Source organism: Astyanax mexicanus, chromosome 7, assembly GCF_023375975.1.
Source record: "Astyanax mexicanus isolate ESR-SI-001 chromosome 7, AstMex3_surface, whole genome shotgun sequence".
Lineage (NCBI taxonomy): Eukaryota > Metazoa > Chordata > Actinopteri > Characiformes > Acestrorhamphidae > Astyanax > Astyanax mexicanus.
Genome location: NC_064414.1, coordinates 4,674,073 through 4,694,624, shown reverse-complemented (window position 1 = coordinate 4,694,624; position 20,552 = coordinate 4,674,073). Strand labels below are relative to the sequence as shown.

At 38.9% G+C, this 20,552-nt stretch overlaps 1 protein-coding gene across 2 annotated transcripts in view; it reads left to right on the top strand.

Annotated features, from left to right (window-relative positions):
* The first annotated feature begins 2,298 nt into the window (after positions 1-2,298).
* LOC103045908 (rab11 family-interacting protein 2) overlaps positions 2,299-20,552 on the top strand; it is a 32,047-nt gene continuing 13,793 nt past the window's right edge. Inside the window, exons 1-4 of one of the 2 annotated variants that reach the window (XM_007238579.4) lie at positions 2,299-2,505; positions 3,839-4,504; positions 14,691-15,112; positions 16,290-16,629. In XM_007238579.4, coding sequence (XP_007238641.3) covers positions 4,152-4,504; positions 14,691-15,112; positions 16,290-16,629 — 1,115 coding nt within the window. In that variant the 5' untranslated portion in view covers positions 2,299-2,505; positions 3,839-4,151. Of the gene's footprint in view, positions 2,519-3,838; positions 4,505-14,690; positions 15,113-16,289; positions 16,630-20,552 lie in introns of both variants that reach the window. The other variant, XM_015602807.3, reaches the window with a different exon arrangement.

The following is a 20,552-nucleotide window of genomic DNA, read 5'->3' as shown; positions in this document are numbered from 1 at the left end:
CCTCTCGGCTAAAAGCGCCGCCTCTTAAATCAATCGCGCCGTCCCCGGGCCTGGACGTCCACCTCTGTCTCTTTTTTTCTCTCTCTTTTTCAGTCCTGGATCACGTACGTCGTCCCGCGCTAACAGATGGGCAATCTTGCGGCCAGAGATGCGTAAAAGTGTTTAATAAATGTAATACAACCTATATAGTGTTGAAGAAAGGGGCCCAAAGCAGAACCAGCTGGCTGACAGTGGGCTTGCGGAGGCCGGCGGCCCCATAAGGATGTAGCTTAATGCCGTTCAACATGTGGACCCCGCTGCTATGCAATACAGGTTCCTGTTGTATATTGGACAGTTTATGGGCTCCAACATCATTCCTCTGGAAAGTGGACCGAAGCCATACGTTACTCGGGGGCTAATTTATGACTTTTTTTTTTACTCCCCCCCTTTATATACTCTATCAGAGGGGAACAATAAAAGGAAGCAGGTGAGGTTGGAATGTAGAGCCTTTTATGTTTTTTTTTTTTATCCCGCTCCAGAGGCAGGGAAGCACATTATGGTCTTAGAAGGTAATACATGAAAGTGTTTGACAAATTGTCAAATTAAGAATGGGGGCCGTGACCCCTGGCGCCGGCCACTCTAAGCATTGACACTATTTCACTCGGCGAGAAACCGTCCAATAAATTGTGGAGTAAAGAGAGAGACAGGGTTATTGTCTGTATTATAACAGCATCGAACCACTATGTCGAGTCAGTAAGTGAGATGTGCAACCGTATCCTCACCCAAATGATCTCATAAGAGGTTTTTTTTTCCATGTTTCCGAAGAAAAAAAAAAGCCATTTCCCAGCTGTTTTCTGGCGTTGGAGACGGGCCCTGACTCAAAATGGCGCAGTGGCGCGAATGGCTCCTCCCCGTTCGAAACTGTCTGAAACACGTTTTATACGACCTAATATTTCACTAAGCCGAAGCCGTATTCTTTTGGAGATACACCCCAGATAAGACGTATAATCTATGTGTGACGGATGGGCCCGGCTCATGCCTCCAACTCTGGTATGTACACACACTCTGCACTCATGGCAGGCCTGATAATATAATATAATATAATATAATATAAGTAAAAAAAAAAAAAGGGTGTTAGGTTTAGAGTGTACTTGTCAAGTGGGTGGTGTGTGTGTATGTGTGTATATGTAATTCAAATATACTGTACAACTTATCTGCATTTCGGCACCTCATTCAGGAAATACAGTATATCAGTCAGCACGACTGAACTTTGATTTACTGCCACCACTGTCAGAAACAGTCCCGTACAGACCCTGACCAGCCTGGGCAGCACTGGATGAAGCTGGGCTGATATATCACAGATCACACTGTACTACATACATTAAACATTAAGAGTGTGCCCTAAAATAATATCATAATACTGTATATCAGAATATTTTTGTGCTAAAAATATTGTTTGTGATATGACCAAAAATACCCAAAACATACTAATCTCAAAAATATACTTCGATAAAACATATAGTATATCACGTATAGTATATCAGTTAAAAATTTCAGTAAAAACAAAAAAAAACTGTAAATTTTATCTTTTTTTGTAAACAACAGGAACCTAGCAAAACTAATACTAAACTAATCAACAAAACTATAGTACAAATAATATTATGTAATAAAATAAATATTTCAACTAATACACTAATAATACAAAAATGAATAAACAGCATTAAGGCAGTAGAATAGTAAAGAAATACAAAAAAAAGAGTAAAGAAATGCAAACGAAAAGTTATATACAGTAGAACAGCGTGCCTATAGTAGACCAGCATTTTATGCATGCAATGTTTTCAGCACTGAATCCTGGAGATGCAGATTTAATTTTCCAGCAGGACTTGGCACACTGCCCAAACTGCCAAAAAGTACCAATTGGTCTTTTATAATATTAAAATTTTTCGAGACACTGATTTTCTAGGTTTTCATTGGGCTGTAAGCCATAATCAACAACAATAAAAGAAATAAATACTTAAAATAGATCAATCTGTGTGTGATACATCTATTTAATTAAATTGAGGTCTAATAAAATGTATAAATATGTTTAAATGCTCCTAAATGTCTTTGTTACCTAGAGAAGGTGTCTAAAAGTGATTTTACACCTCAATTATATTCTATTCTATTTTTAAGCTGCACTAGTGTAAGTCACGTGACACCCCGGCTGGTCTCGCGCGCTGTTCCCAGTCTGACAGCGCGGAGTTTCCAACAGACCAACTTTCCAGTTTCCCCGGCAACGGGCGAGGCGCTCAGGCCCCGCCCCCTGCGCCGCGTCACCGGAAGTGAGGCAGGAGGAAGCGGAGAGCAGGGCAGGTTTAACGGCACATTGGTGAGGGGCTCGCGCTGCGGTTTGTTGTGATTTAACTGGTTTTTAATGAAAATAAACTGAAAACGGGGATTAAAGCGAGACTCAGAGGCCCGCGAGCTGCTGCACGCTCCCCCGCCGCGCGCTCTTCGCTGAGTCTGGAGGGGAAATATGAGTGTGAGGTAAAAGATTACAGTGAGTCCTGATGTTTTTACAGTACAATGTAGCTGAATTCAGGAATATCAGCGGTGTTTTACCACATAACCTCATTATTAACACCTTTTTAATGAGATTTCTCATCATATTACAGAACTGTGGCTTAGTCACGACTGTATTATATAGTATTGTATAAAATATTCGTTAATTTCTGTAATATTTAGACAGTAACATGTTCAAATGCTTGAGATATGCATTTTTTTTATTAATCAATAGTTCATTGTTGGTCATATGTCATTATGTGAGCCAAGTAGGCCTGTCACAATAATGTGTCACATCTGTTTGGATGATATATTGATATAATGATAATTATATTAATGTTTTGACTGTAATATAGGTCATATCTAGCTAAATTTGTTAATATGACCTTAGCAGTGTTTCAGTCAGGGTTGTATTTCATAGCTAGTGTAAATTATTCGTCATTTTACTAAATATTTACACACTAACATGCTCAAATGCTTGAGATATGCTTTATTGAATTAATCAGCACTTCAATTTTGGTCATATGTCATTATCTGAGCTAACTAGGCCTGTCACAATAATGTCACATATATTTGAATGCTATATTGTTATAATGCTGATAATTATGCTCCTCTTTTGACAGTAATATAGGATTTGTTTAGCTAAATGTGTAAATAGGACATTAACAGTGTTTTATTAGTAAACTATTAATATTATTAGCAAATATCTTATTGTGATATTGTCTTATTTTTGGTGTTTTGAGTTATTTTAGCCAAGTCAGGGTTGTATTTCATAGCTAGTGTGAATCATGTGTTCATTTCTTTAATATTTACACCCTAACATGCTTAAATGTTTGAGTTAGACTTTATTAAATCAACTAACAGTTATTTTTTTTTCATAATTAGATTCAGGTTTTGACCATAAACTAGCTATTGTGAATTATTTGGGAATTTCCTTTTTATTTACACACTGACATCTTAAGTAAGGCTTAATAATAAAAAAAAAACAGCAGTTCATATTTGGTTTAATGTCTGAGCTAGGTCTAGGTTTGTTGATGATTGTGGATGTCACTGATGTAATGATAACATAGTAAAGTAATACTACAGTGACATTGGTTTAAAGAGCTTTTAATTAAGAATCAAGATACTCATTTGACTCATTCACCTTAATATGACCTAATTACTAACAACATTTTTTTTTGCCAATTTTGAGATTTTCATATACAGTATGATGAGTAATGTAATGTAAGGAAATTGGGACAGACCCAGTCTTGTCTAGTCTAGCCTAGCTTAGCTTTTTGTTTGTGTCTAAACTCTCCCTTCTTTCTCTTTTGGGCAGGTCACTAATGTGCAGGCTGTACTGTGCCTATACAAGATGCCTGAGGTGCTAACACCTCTCCCATCCTTGTATTCCTCCTGAATGAAGTGCAAGGGAGGGACAATGTAGGTTAATTCCACTGCTTACACTCCTCACATACCTAACGCTGCTGGCTGTCTCCACTGATGACACTTCCACTGTAGTGTTGAGTCATGGAGCCCTCTCAGACCTAATCGAAGAATGAAGTGGTTTGGAGGTGATTTGATTTGAGGTGTTTTCTGGTCGTTGGTTGTATTAAAGCAGTCCCTGTCCATCGAACAAACACAACGGCACAATGTCACTAGCAGAGCAGTCGCAGAAGTGGTTCCCCACCCACGTCCAAGTGACGGTCCTTCAGGCGGCAGAGCTCCAGTCGAAGGGCAAGAACGGCACCAACGATGCCTACACCATCATTCAGCTGGGGAAGGAGAAGTACTCCACCTCAGTGGCGGAGAAGACCCTGAGTCCGGTATGGAGGGAGGAGGCCTCGTTCGAGCTGCCGGGCCTGCTGCTGGAGGGCAACCCTGAGATCTATGAACTGTGTCTCGTAGTCATGCACCGGTCCCTGGTCGGGATGGACAAGTTCCTGGGCCAGAAGATTATCAGCCTTAATGAAATCTTCGATAATAAAGAGCGAAGAAAAATCAAGTAAGTGCATTTCAGGCCTAATCCACATTTAAGTCTAGTCTATGGGAGTTTTTACACCAGAGTCTGAACTAAAGAGTAAAGTTCAGTTTTTTTGTTATATTGAGAACTTGTAATATACAGCCTTTAATCATCACCTATGTGGGCGGAGTCTCCTATACTATGCTATACTAGACGCAGATTGGTTTAGTTGCCTTTCTAGGTGTAGTGTCAAAATCTGCTCCCCTGCCAGATTCTAAATCCTTTTAAGGAGCAAGAAAGCATAATAGATTCACCCTCAAGTTCCTTGTATTCCTGTTTTTAAATATGTTTTAATCTACAGTTACAGTAGATACAGAAATTAACAGCCTACTCATTGTGTCCATACTGCTGTGTAACATGCAAGCCTGTGAAGAGGAGTCTTTTTCTTCTTCTGTTGTTTAATTATTGATAATAGTCTGCCCTAACTTCCTGTAGTTGGGCTAAAAGTGTAAACCATCTAGAAAACTAGTTTTCACACTACAAACGAACCAGACCATGGTTTATCTGGACTGAGACCACCTCTTTTGGTTGAACCAAATTCTGGTCTTTTGCTCTGGACTGTGGTTTGCAGCATGTTTCGCACCTGCTTTTGTAGTCTAGACCGGAATTGAAAAGTCTAAAACTCTGGATCATACAAAGCTGGTGTGAAAGCACTCAAAGCCACCTACTCACTGCCAACAAAGACATTCAGGAACATTTAAACATATTTTAACATTTTATGGGATAGTTTATTAGACCTCAATTTCCAGGTTTCCAGGTTTCTGCTCTCCTGTAAATAGAAGAACCAAAGACCTCAAACCCCACATCTGAAATCAGTAGTGAGGGACTGTGGACAGTATCAACAGAAGTCAGTGCGATGCCATAGAAGCCAACTTGATAATCTTATTAAATCCATCAGGCTAATCCTTTTACGGCACAGACCAGTGCTTAGGTCAGTACTGAATTGAGTGGATTGAGTTACTCTGTGCCAGGGATGTAGTTGACGGACTGTACTGTATAATGTATGTTAATGTATATTAAAAACCTCTGTAATATAATCAAAAGGAAGATGGATGCTTGAATTTTTGCACCAGAAGGAGTTTTGGCATAAAGTTTTCCTCTTGTTGTGATTGTTCAGTGTTGATACTTATTTATACAGTATGATACCAGGCCCCACCTTTATTTTAGTCACATGCGGGGCTGAATTGGTGTGATTTCCCCTGTGTAGTCATAGCGGGTCGCTCAGTGACACGCAGAGCGTAGGCTGTCCACCTCATTCTTGCAAGCATCCTGTGTCATCAGTGGCATGCCCGATTTCTCAACAACAGACCACCAACGCAACCGGGGAGTTTTCTTTTCTTCAAAGCAGATATCGGACGCTCAATCGATAGCAGAACTTCATTAGGCGACTCGAGCTGTCGGGTGATTTTTGTCTAAATTCCAATTCCCGTAACTTAGACTGAAGCACTGTCCACAAAATAATTTCCTTAAAATGTTTTTTTGTAGAGCTGGGCAATTTAGTAAAAAAAAAATATTATCATTATATCACAATATTTAAAGACAATTTTACGATACACAATATTTATTGCAATGTTTTGCACACCTTTGAAGATCCTTAAGAAAACAGTATTCAAGTATTATAAAATACTAAAATACTATGATTTTTATGACATTTTTGCTGCATATCATATTCGATTTTTACATTCTGTAATCATAACCTTGATATGATTTATAAAAAGTGTATTGTCGATATGATAAGAAATATAAAATTTTGTCATGTCGCCCAGCTCTAGTTTCTTGCATTGTGTTGTGCATATCACTAATTAAAAAATCATTTAAATTTAAAATCATTTTACCTTTTTTAAGTGAATTCTGGGGTGTTTTTATACTTTTACTTGTGTAAAAAATAAATACTGAAGTATTTCCTGCCTGGTGTATATGTACTTTTACATAATTAGGCCTGTGACGATTCAAATTTTTTGTGGACGATTTATTGTCACCAAAATTATTGCGATACACGATATTTTTGTAATTTTAAGACTATTAAATGCCACTGACATAATGATAACAGAATAGCATACAAAAAAGTTTTACACTTTTTAAAGATGGCAAAAATTGAATTAATCATTTATTGTTATTGGTTAGGAAATGATGTACTAATTTCTTTACCTACTTTAGTCCACACTGTGTGTATGTTATGGAGTCACAGTTATTAAAGCTTGACTGTCTAAAATACTGTTCACTGTTATATATGTGAACAAACATACAAATAAACCAAATAGACAATATTAATTATATTTATTAATTTTTATTATTAATAAAAATTATTGAGGTCATGTTCATTTATTGTACGATAAATCAGTATTGCAATTATTGTGACAGGCCTATACATATTCACATTTTTAAACTAAGTTAATGAAGTTAAGTATGAGATTTGTATACCTCTGCCACCTCTCCATCTCCCATGTTTACTATACTTTACGTAACACTCTCGGTTTCAGTGTTAATCTGTAACCCCAGGCTGTGTGTAATTAGAAAGACTGTCAACGCTTCTATTTAACTTCCTAATATTAGTGTCATGCAAAACGCATGTAAAACAGGCATGTCCAGAAACTCCTCTCTCTGCCCTTCCCTCGACAGGCAGCATTGTGTGGCTGCAGCGATGAGCAGAAGAGATAGCGAGCGTGTGACATCAGACTGCAGCCCGTAAGCAGATGAACGAGTCCAGTGACGACAGTTAATAACATGCAGGAACAGATCTGCGTTCCGGTTGGTCCGGCCTCAGTGAGGCACAGGTGTATTACAGCCTGTAGGCCCTGTTTGACCAGGCCTAACCCACAGCAGCATTTAGATACAGGATCGCTGAAGCGTTCGCACAGCTGCGTGTTGGTTCTTGTGTGAAGGAGGAGTGCAGGCTGTTTCTGGTTATTAACTCTTTGTTAACTTCTCTAAATTTAACCGTCCGAAGTCTGTCAGTTCACTTTTTGATTCAGTGAAGAGTTTTACATTAGTAAGGAAGTCTGTCATTGATTAAAAATTGAAGAGATAAAACTACTCATACAGCAGACAGATCAGTTTTTTGTTGTGTTGTGCATATTCTCACACTTGTGAGCCAATTCAGTCACACCCTCTTTAATTATAAAACATTTTGTCTCTGAGGCCCAATCCCGTTTCACCCTTTGGCCCTACCACTTACTGCTACCCCTCCTTTTCTAGGGGAAGAGGTGAAATTCTGCCCTTAGGAGAATCGGGACTACCATTTAAGCACCTGATACGTCTTCGGAAAGGAGGGAGAGGGTGCAGAAATGAATTATTATTGTGCATTGCCTAAATCCTCTGTGATTGGAAGCTGAAATTAGCTTTGATTAGCTTTTATTTTATTTTTATGTTCCGCCTTAAATGCTGCAGCCCCTGCCATCTGTTGCACCAGCTACTGAGACAAACTACTAGAGGTCTTTTTTATGCTTATTATGAAGAATTCAGCCATAAAACATTGAAACTTCACATTAAACTATGGTAATATTTTGCTAATTATCAGTTTAACGAGGAAAATACTTACATTTGTGAGTTTCTTTGGCCACCATCTTCCAGTAGTGAATCTTATACTCCTCTGTTTGAAGTGAGCATCTGAAAAATCTCTGTATGAAGGGCTCTGTATCAAGCCCTAGCCTAGGGGAAATTGACAGTAAGTCAATTAATAAATAATAAATAAATAAATCGGTTATCAATTAATAAAATTATTTTAATTAAACTCCCAGCCCTACTACCATGATTAACATTTTTTTAGACAATGCATTGTCTAAATAATGAATCTCCAATTGGTTTTATTTTTTAATTCACAACATACATTTCTAAATTGCAAACACAAACACAAATACAAATAAATAAAACACAAAATAGAAATAAATACAACAATACATTATTTGATAATGATAATTTAATAAGTGAAGTTATGAAGTTAATTTATTTCACACTTTGCCACATTAAAAGTAGTCAGCTCCAAATACTGTGCTCTTAGTTTTTAAGTTATTAAATGAATCATTGAGGCACAGAAAATTACTCAATCAAAAAATCTTAAAAAAAAAAAAAAAAAGACCAGAAGATTTTATTTATTTATTTCTATGATATGGGCTCTGTAGTAGTAGTGTAGTAGTAGTATAGTTGAGAATGGGAGCAGAATGTAGATGCCAGTAGATAGACTCATCCATAGAGTCATCCAAAGCCTCTTTTAACAGCCTTCATTCTCTACAATTTGAATTCGATACAGTGTATTATAGTGCATTAAAGAGGGAAAGCCCTGGCTGATGGAATACCGTAATCTCCCGTGTGGCATAATCTGGCCGTTTGTCAGTCATGCAGAAGTTTGCAATTGAATTACCTTCAAGCCATTGCAGAGTGGAGCTCAGAGTCCCATCTGCTGGTAATTATCATACGGGCTACATCATCACCTCTCCAGCACATTAGAGCCCTTCCCCTCAGCCGGAGAGACAGTGGCACGATATGTCATAATCACTGCCAGGCTTTTATTTTATTTACTCAAGCGCTCTGTGGAAGCACACCTAGGGGGGGTTTCGTCTTACCGTAACTCAAGCGGATACCCGTTTGACGCGAGCACAAATCTCCTCCGCAGCCCCCCCTCCCCCTCGGCCTTTGAGCCTCCGTGCCTCTGGGCCACGGAGTCCCAGGCTGGCCCTGGACTCTCTGACATGCAGTAAGAGTCCGTTTTGACATCGGGCTCGACAGGCCCTAATTATCGCACACCTGTGTTTGTTGATTATACGGAGGTTTCCCAGCGGCCCACGCTGAGGAGGAGGAGGGTGTTGTGAGTTCGGGCCGAGGGAGGTTTATCTTGGCCTTGACGCCTGATCTCGTCCTGTACACTTCTTCAGAGCTGCCCTTCTGGGCCCGACACCAGGTATAACCCTCTCTCACCAGGACCTCTGTGTGTGGATGGGCTTAAAACTATCCTGAAACATCCAGCAGGGGTGGTGTGGTGGGAACAAAGCCCTTTGCGGGGGAAAGTGTATAAGGGTCTACAGTCTTTTAAGGGTCTAAACTTTATTAACATCCCTTACAGTATATTTGACATTATACACTATGGGTGGGCGATATGCTCAAATAATATCATGACATGATATTTTTCCGATAATTATATTCTTGTGATAAGACAAAACATTGAATTAAAAAATGAAAATTTCAAGAAAACACTACTGCAACAAAATGAGATTTTTTACCAGATTTTAGTAACAGAAGTTCAGTTCAGTTTCTGAATCAGTTACTCTGATTTTGTTATTTATAGGTTTATGTTTGAGTAAAATGAACATTGTTAGTTTTTCTATAAACTATGGACAACATGAGAAATGAGGAATGGCTGAAAAATGGCTTTTAGACCTCAAAGAAATAATGCAAAGAAAACAAGTTCATATTCATAAAGTTTTATAAGTTCAGAAATCAATATTTGGTGTAATAAACCTGGTTTTTAATCACATTTATTAATGCATCTTGGCATGTTCTCCTCCACCAGTCTTACACACTGCTTTTGGATAACTTCACTCCTGGTGCAAAAATGTAAGCTTGTGCCTTGTGATCATCCATCTTCCTCTTCATTGTATTCCAGAGATTTTCAATTTGGTAAAATCAGAGAAACTCATCATTTTTAAGCGGTTCCGATACATCAGCTCACAGATGCCTTGTGCTGATCAATATCACCCTAGGAGTGATGAGGGAAAGGACACCATCTACTGTACCCACCCTGAGAGAGCCAATTGTGCTTTCTCAGGGCTCCAGCAGCTGATGACAAGCTGCAGGACTTGGATTCAAACCAACGATCTCCTGATCGCAGTGGCAACTCTTTACACCGCTGGAATGCTTAGCATATTATATGCTGTATCAGAACATAATTTCGCTTTTTGGGCGATGCTATGTCGTCTGTTGCATGTAAACCAGCAGCCCTGAACAGTTTCAGATCCTCTCTGCTTCAGCTTAACTGATCCAGCTCAGGAAGGGCTTGGTAATTCGCTGATGAGCAGGATCAGGTGTATAGTGGTGGTGGGAAATAGTGAGTAGAGTAAATGGAGTTTGTGCAGGGAAGTGAACTGAACTTGAAAGTCAGCTAACATTACAGAAAATTGCTGTTCTTGGACGTGATCCATCCACATAGTTAGATGCCTCTGATTTAACTGATTAATGGGAGAACAGTGGAGCCTTTTTATTGCAGCAAAACGCTTATTAGTGTGTTGTGTTTAAATATTATAGTCCAGTTTGTACAACAGATATTGCTGTTTGTCCAAAAATGGGAGGCTCCCAATGGCAAAGTGCCATACCAAGTCTTGCATTGTCCTTTGACATGATAAAAGTCATGGGATATCAGTATGTAATTTGGATCACGAGGTGCTGCTTAAGGGGATGCTTTGGTAACACCCACACCTGTAAAACTGGAAACTTTAATGTGTTCATTGTTAAACACAGCATCACTACTGTTGTAGATGACTTTTTATTTTTCACTAAATATGGATTCAATCTCATAACTAACTCTCACTAACCCTCCCTTATTTTTCTCTCTCTCTCTTTCTCACTTGAGCACACACACAAACACACAGCTGCTCCTGTGAAACATTCACTTCCTCTGTTAATGCATCTGTTTCAAGAATCTGAACCTGAAGAAGAATCTTTCCTTCTTCCTTTTTCATGTTTTTGCATTAGCGTTACTCACTTTTTAAAAATTCAGCCGGAACAAAGTTCACAAAGATACTATTGAACAAACATGTTTGAATATAAATCCAGTCCCATTCTGTTGATAGTACTGTATTTTACAGACTAAAAGGTGCACCACATTATAATGCACACTATTAATTAGCGTCTATTTTCTGGTCTATTGTCATACTTAACGTGCCCTGCATGATAAGGCGCATTTTAAGCTGCAGTAGTAAGGAACAGGGGTGTCGCAACGTTTTCCTTTCTAACAATGAAGCTGGGGAAGCGCCTAAGTAAAGAAAACTGTAATTCTTAAAAAAAACATTTTCTTTCAAAGTCAAATGAGCGCTAGATGTTAATCTAGACAGATTTTTCTCCTGAAAACTTTATTTGGGTGAGTAAAGCACTTCTATTTATTTACAGTAAGCTTAGATTTCCAATAATTTTAACAGCCCAGTTAGCAGAGATTAGCGCTAGTAAATGCTGCCCGACAGCGCTACACTGAGGAACCCTAACCCTGCGTTCACACTGGAACGCGACGAGTCGCTTGTGTCGCCCAGCGTTTGTCGCTTGTGGGCGTGAAAAGCTCAATGCCCGCGTTAATCATGGTCCAGCCTCTGACAAGAAAAAAGGCACAAAAATGGAATCGCTTGGCCACTTTATTCTCCAGCTATAACTCCCAAACTTGCTGGACTCTTGGGCGTTTCTGTGATTTAACTGCACTGGAAACGCAGCCGTTCCCGCAGACTGATGTGGGTCCACCCCGTTCAACAGAATGAACCGGGAAAGAAACTAGAAATTCAGAGAGCAGGAGCTTGAGGACGTCGAACCGCCTTGCTTGTGATTGGTCCAAAGAAAAGCTAGGAGCCAATCGGGTTAGAATGTCGCTTCACTGCGTCATAATTAATTTGCATAAAGTTGAGAAAAATTCATCTCCGTGTCGCTTTGTCGCTTGTCGCCTCTCGCATGTCGCGGCGACAAATCGCGCCCTGCCATAGGAAATGAATGGTCGCCTGTCGCTTTGTCGCTTTCCAGTGTGAACGCAGGGTAAGTGTTCCAGTAAGTCAGGGTGCTCTCAGCTAGCGGTTAGTACCACGTATCTTATTTTAACATGGTGAACACTAACGCAGTGCTGTGGTTAGTGGCTTATGCTAATACTGCTCCAGCCTTAGTGCTGGAGAAACTTCACTGAAACTCCTTTATAACACTGTACTTTAGCAGAGTGGCTTTACTGTTCATAAATACCAGACTGGTAGAATACATGCATTATAAAGTGCACTGATGATTTTGGGGAGAATTAAAGTATTTTAAGTGTGTCTTATAGTGTAAAAAAAATTGTTATAGTTATTGTTATTTCACACCAAAAAACAAACCACTGAAACTGAGGTTGTGTACATCTCAGTTATTGAGCCATGCAGTCAATTTTAAATGTAGCTGGACTTCCTCTTTATACACTGAGGCAGACCTGATACTTTTTGGCTTTACTCGAGTTCTGCGAATTGAGTCATGTGCACAGATTTGAATCAAGTGAAAATAGCTTTGTAATAAACGCGTAAAACTTGTTTTATGTGTAAATGCGTGACTCGTCAGTTGACAACTTAAGAAACCAGGCCGTTTTCTGTATATGCCCTCTGTATATTCCGTCTACACACATGGTAAAGTCATCGCGCCTGAAAAGCAATCAGCACCGCTGGAGCAGATGAATACGCTGCAGCCGTGTAGAGAAGTAAGCGTCTCTTTACTCCACTTAACATGTCGTTTTGACAGAGCTTTGGGTCGGAACGGACCGTTCCTCACCCCGGCAGTGTTTTATGTGATTCACCCCGCGTCTGAATTAGAACGAGTCTGTCCGGGCGGCTTTGGAAAAGAGTTTTTATAGCAGAATACCCTCTGGTAATTTATGTTTCCACCCAGAAATATTCTTCCTTTTATAATCTCCGAATCTCGGCGTAAGCCGCGAACGAACAAAGGCCAGATTTGTGCAAATGTCACCTTCTTTTCACAGAGTTATGGCATCAATCACATTACTCCCAGCAGAGAAAGCACTCGAGGTTAAGCAAACAGAAGCTGGGGAATGGCCTAGACAGGGGTGTATTACTTCACATTCTTTATGTGTCCCGAACCAATGCAGTTACCAGGGAATTATGTTTATCCCTGCTATAATATGCGTTCTCAGGCCGGGGAAAGGCTTTCAAATGGACTAGCCTGTGGATTTGTGTGAAGTGAAATTGAGTTTCTCAGCAGACAAACACATTGCCCCCTTGTCGTGCCTTTTTTCTATTTCTAATGAATTATACATTCAGAACCGGCCCGGAAAAAGACACTTTCCACCCGTGTGGCTTCCTCGAACAGGGGAAGCTGAGGTGTAATGGAACGGACTGTTTTATCAAGCTATACATCTCTATATGTTTTCTTTACATAAGATCAGAAAATGACTGTTCTTTCCTCTGTCACCGCTGTTATTTATGATTGTATAACTGTATAATAACTGCAGCAAACAGTCGTAATCCTGTATATACCTGTTCATACATTTTTAAAAATTACTTTCATTATCTTGTTCTTAAACATTCAATAGTGACAACAGCAGTCACAATTTGGATTTTACACATAATACAGTAGAGTTGGGCTAAAATGCTGATGTAGATTTCAGTTCTCAGGTCATTTTCTTTGATCATTGGTCAAAAATTGACAACAGTTCCTGTAATTGTGCTTTTAACGTATGTTAAGTTTTATGGAGAATTGTAGTTTGGTGGTCATTAAGATTGAGCAAGCATGCTCATTTCAAACCCTCATTTCTGTATATCTGAATTTTGCAGATTGTTTACATATTGCAATGATGAATTAAACAGCAGCTTGCTTTGGTTTTGTGGTTGCATATCGTTACTTTTATGGAAAAAATGCTGATAATTAATGAATTCTGCGTTTTTCTGAGCCACATTCTCCAGAGCCAGAGTTTAGATTTTTTGAAACCTCATTTTACAAGCTATAAAATGTAAAAAAATAAATAAATAAATAAATAAAAAAGGGTTAGGCTTGTAGATAGACAAACTCCTATTATGTTGCATTAAAATGTTAATATTCATATTTTAAATCTTTATTAATGAGTGTCACCTTTAGTTAGCATTTATTTTTATTATTTGTCTATATATATATATATATAATGTATTACGAGTGTGAGTACACCCCTCACATTTCTGCAGATATTTAAGTATATCTTATCATATGAGAACACTGACAAAATGACACTTTGACACAATGGAAAGTAGTCTGTGTGCAGCTTATATAACAGTGTGAATTTATTCTTTCCTCAAAATAACTCAATATACAGCCATTAATGTCCAAACCACCGGCAACAAAATATAATGTGCTGCAGTTCAGTCCAATATACAGTACGTTGTATTGTTACATAGGTAAAACTTCAACACTGTTCTGATATTGTGTGATATAATGTACTGTAATATATAAACTGCCATCTTTCTGCCCTTTCCTCTGTTAGCTGGTACACTCTGGACTCTCGCCCTGGTAAGAAGAGGAAAGAGAGAGGGAAGATCCAGGTCAGCGTCCAGTTCATGAGGAACAACATGACGGCCAGCATGTTCGACCTCTCCATGCGGGACAAGCCGCGCTCGCCTTTCTCCAAGCTGAAGGACAAGGTGAAGGGCCGCAAACACGACGGTGCCTTCTCCGACACCTCCTCCGCCATCCTGCCCCGCTCAGCGCAGTGCGACACCGACCCTCAGCTCCCCCAGGGCCTGTCCAACCAGCACCCGCACCTCTCCAGCGGCCCGGCGGAGCCCAAACCCAAACGCTCCCTCCTCGCCGGCACTCAGAAACTCTCCGCTGCTCACTCCATGTCTGACCTGATCGGAACCCACTTCAGACCCAAGCTCGACTCCATGAACTCCATAGAAGAGATCGGTGAGGCTTTAGATTTCATTTAGGCAGGTTTGGTTTTAGAATACCAGAAAGTAAAGCACTTTATATAATTTCATTTCATGTGCATCATATATAACCCCTTCCCTCTGAACTGAGTTAAACTGATTCCAAGCACCCAATACAATATAGCTATAGCAGTGGAACACTGAAGTTCAGCAACCTACCTGCTGCTGGTTAACTATACTTCAGAAAGAGGGCAGGTGGTGCAGCAGTTAATTTTAGTTGGACATTCATTAATTAATTTTATTTATTTATTTTATTTTTCCATTTCTAATATAAATCCTAAATGTATCCTAAAAATCCTTATAATTCCTAAAATGCTGCAACCTCTGCTGTCTGTTGCGCTATTTAAGGTGGAGTAGGAAAGTTAGCTAGAAAGAAAAATCATGGCACCCCAAAAAACAGAGCAATACGGCTAAGGAATGAAATGGGATTGGGCCAGAGAGTGTATTATTATTAGTACTATTATTATTATTATTACTTCCTGTAGTTATTATATTGCATTTTTTTTTTGCTTGACAAAACAATATTGTGGTGTTTCTTTTTATGTTTTATAACACTGTGCAGCCCTAATACCTAATTTCTTATAAAACCGGCAAGTGTAATATCATAATAAAAATAAAAAAAACATGATTGTCCTGATTGTTTGAAAAACAGAATTTTATTGTATTGAACACAGTATATATATATTTTTTTTATTCATAATTTGTCTTTAGAATTCAACACAGATCTGAGCACAAATGATTGGAAAAGTGTCCGAACAGCAGCAGATTTTTTCTGATTAAGATTGTATGATATTGAATGTTAGCACTCTTAAAGTGTGTCATTCAGTCTCCAATTTAAACAGTCTATATAAAAAAAAATTGGGCAGTAAAATTGGCCCGTTCTAAATAAAATATATATTTTTTGTGATGTAATAAAAAGCAACACTGTTTGCAAGCATTTGCTCATCCCGATCTGTGTAGCTTATAGCAATCTGACTCCGCCCATTCACCCTCTTATAAAAAGTCTAGGTCTAGTTTTAGACTTTCAGACTTATTAATAAAGCAAATTTCAGATACCAGTCAGCTTCACATCAGATAAAGGAAAATTATAACAGTGCTGATTAATGATTTTCTCTCTCTCTCTCTCTCTCTCTCTCTCTCTCTTTTTTTCTCAGATGGAGCAGGGCCGCACAGGCGCTCTCAGAGCGAGGTGCCGGGGTATCAGGACAGCGAGACGGTGAGTGACCCGTTCACAGATATCGGTGACCACATGCCGCAGAAGTACGCCACGCTTCCACGCAAGGGCAACCCCTTCGTTGGAGACTGGGAGCGGGCGGAACGGAAGGAGAAGAAGGAGAAGTTCAGCCTGCTGGAGAGAGTGACGGGAAAGAAAGAAGGACGGAAGGCGAGTAACGGAGGACGCTCGGGCAGTTCAGGAGACCTCCGATCCCCCAACCCGTTCACCTCAGAATCCTCCAGTGACGCCAACCCATTCCTTCAACACTACACACCCAGGTACTGCACAGGAAAACATGTACAGCTTCTCATCTACACACCTTTATTCGGATTATAAGGGATGCACAGAATATTTGGCAACCAGAGATATTTGAATGAAAATGAAAGTATAAATAAGTCAAAAGGCTGAATAATTCATACCAAACAACAACTTTATAAGTCAATTTATTTTAAGGCAGACTGCAGTGTTTCCCCTTTTTCTTTTTTTTTTTTTAAAGGGGCATTAGACCTCACACTCCATCTGCGCCTTTTTCCCCTGGCCCCTCTTCTTTTTACACAGCTCACAGGAATAGCGTTACTGGGGTATATTTATTACCGTCATAGCACTACTGAGGTAAATCTAAGAAAGGAATAGCACTACTGACATAAATTTATGACCGCAATAGCCCTAATGAGGTAAACGTATAACAGCAATAGCACTACTGAGGTAAATCTAAGACAGGAGTAACACTACTGAGGTACATTTATGACAGAAATAGCACTACTGAGGTAGATTTATGACAGGAATAACACTACTTAAGTACATATGACAGCACTAGCACTACTGAGGTACATTTATGAACACTGTAGCACTACTGAGGTAAATTTACGATAGAAATAGCACCACTGAGGTTAATTTATGAAAGCATTAGCACTACTGAGGTTAAAGTATGACAGGAATAGAAATACTGAGGAAAATCTATGGCAGAAATAGCACTACAAGGGTAAATTTATGGCAGGAATAACAATACTGAGGTAAATTTATGATTGGCATAGCACTACTGAGGTTAATTTATGAAAGCATTAGCACTACTGAGTTAAATGTATGAAAGGAATAGGACTACTGAGGAAAATCTATGACAGAAATAGTACTACTGGGGTAAATTCATGGCAGGAATAGAACTACTGAGGTAAATTTATGACAGGAATAGGACTACCGAGCCAAATTTAAGAAAGGAATAGCACTACCGAGGTACATTTATGGCAGAAATAACATCTGCTGGGATGTTAAATGTTCTGTTTTGTAAAGCAAGACAAAATATATATGTAGGCTGAATAATTTATTCATTATTGTAAATGTTTAATTTTCAAGTTTTCGATTTCAGATAAAAATGTTAACTTCAGTGCATCTCTACTGCTCATCATCTCACTTTGTGTCCTGTTCCTAAGAACACCGCATCACCTCAACAGCTCATTTTGGTCATTCTTTTTTCACAAATAGCCGCAAATTATAAAGAAAAACAATTAGGTCGATAGTTCTTTTCCGACCACATCCTGTGTTTTTAACACTTTGGTTAAGCTCAGAGCTCTCACTTTTCATCTGTTTGAGATTCTCAGCCAGCTGCTCGGCGGTGGAGATGGCCCTAAAGTCCCAGTTTAATCAGAGGAGAAGGTGTGTCATTAGGAAGATGTTATCGGCGTCATTAGGCGTCGTTTTGTCCGAGCAGGCTGAGCTAACAGGGCCTATTTTAGCCCTAATAGTGTTAACTGATGAAGAGATAGACCACTCAATTAAGCACTTATCTGGCTTCGGCCTGACAGGCCACTCATCCTCCACATAGCCTGTGCTTACGGGTCATGGAGGAGGCCACGGCCTGGGGGAGAACCACACTTTAACAGAGCGGTTAAAATTCAGTGAGCTGGACTACACTGCAGCAACTCTGGTGCACTGCAGGAAAAATAAACGTATACAGTATACATCAAATAAGCATGAATAAACATTAAAGCTAAAAACAGTATTCCAAATATAAGACTATGTTATGCCAGATTAATATGCCGATCGTCTTCTGCATTTACAGCTCTGGGGAAAAAAATAAGAGACCACTTTATAGTTATGAGTTTGTTTGATTTTACCAAATAAAAAACCTTTGGAATATAATCAAGAAGAAGATGGATGATCACAAGCCATCAAACCAAACTGATTGAACTGCTTGATTTTTTTTTTGCAGCAGGAGTAAAGGCATAAAGTTATACAAAAGCAGTGTGTAAGACTGGTGGAGGAGAACATGATGCCAAGATGCATAAAAAACTGTGATTAAAAACCAGTGTTATTCCCTCAAATATTGATTTCTGAACTTTATGAATATGAAATTGTTTTCTTTGCATTATTTCTATTATCTGAAAGCTCTTTTTTGTTATTTACAAAAAAAGTCTGTTGTTTATTGAATAAAACAACAAGCGATCTCTTAATTTTGTCCAGAGCTGTATGCATATTACATATTTGGTTCTTACATAACTATAATTAAGTGATTAAATGATGCAAAAGCTACTCTTGTTAATTTTACGTTTAATAAAAAAAAAAATACACATATAACACAACCAGCAGTTCAGTTACTGGTGTCTAACCCGTCCCAGGCCTTAGCCTGCACCTTTGTTATGGTATCGTCAGCATTATTGGCTTAACAGATTAATGTTTTTGTTGATCATTGTGTGTATATATACTACATGACAAGATGGAGCGAGGAAAACCCAAACAAAAACACAGGAGCACATGGGCAACATGAGGGGAAAACATAAACACGGGGACGCAGACAGAGTCTGGGGCGAGGCTGGGCTGGATGTTGTAAAATAAAACTCAGGAGACACGTGATGGTTAGCTGCTGGTTTTGAATAGTAAATAAAAGGTTCTGTATATGGGTTGTAGTAATGGAATATATATTTCCATTCATCACCACTGTAATCTCCAGTGAACCATTTCACACTCAGTCCCACTCTGACAGAGTTAGTTTAAATTTTAAAAAATCAGACAAGACAAGACAACTAACTATATTCAACATACCTGTGTTGGACCAACAGATGGAATTTGGTCTCCACCTTTAATTTATTAAAGCCTTTTAACTATAGCCTATACCTAAGTATTTTTCACATTATAAGGCACACTTAAAATCATTTAATTTTCTCCAAAATCAACAGTGTGTCTTATGATCCAGTAAGCCTTATGTATAGAGCAGCAAAGTGAGTCCGCTGAAGCACAGTATTATAAGGGTGAGTTTTTAGTCAAGTTTCTCCAGCACCGAGGCTGGAGCAGTATTAGCATTAGCCTCCAACCGCAGCTAAAATACTGGAAATCTAAGCTTACTGTAAATAAACAGAAGTGCTTTACTCACCCATATAAAAAAATTACAGGAGAGAAATCTGTGTGGATTAACATCCAGTGCTCATTTGACTTTGAAACAAAATGTGTGTTTTTTTTTGTTTTTTTTAAGAATTACTTTTTTGTTTACTTTGAGTGCCCCCAGCATCAAACATGGCAACACCCTTATTCCTTACTATTGTCGCTTTAAATGCACCTGGGGCAGTATGGGCAGTATGGGCAATGTGCCAGGTCCTGCTGGAAAATGAAATCCGCATCTTACAGAATTAAATACACACATACATACATATGAACAGACACTATCATGAACAGATGAGATGATGAAGACGAGAGCAGCTAGTCTTAACCCAACAAGAATCATATAAAGAGCATATTTAAACATAAGATTTATGTATCTGTTATTTCCTTTTCTTTTCTATTCTGAAACTGAAGGATTTAAATAATTTTAATCTTCTAGCTGACGTGTGCTTATATTGCAGCTCGAGGTGCACCATAAAGTTTGGGTGTTAGATTAACGTCACATCTTATCTGTAAATTTATCTGATTAATCTACTTGCGTAATCTATTGGTTTTGCCCTTTATTTCTGACAAACTCTGACATTTAGGAGTAATCAGATTGGATGGAGCTGTGGGCAGCCATTGGGGAGGGTTAAGGGCCTTGCTCGAGGCCCCAGCAGTGGCAGCTTGTTGAGTCTAAGTATTGAACATGGTGCTCTAACTACTGATCTGCCACCTCTGCTGCATTTATGTCTGAATAAAAGTCAGTCTGATAGAAAGTAATCGAAAGTATTTTGTGGCGTTTTGTTTGGTACAGCTTTTTTTACGCATATAAGCAACTGTGGTTTTTAAT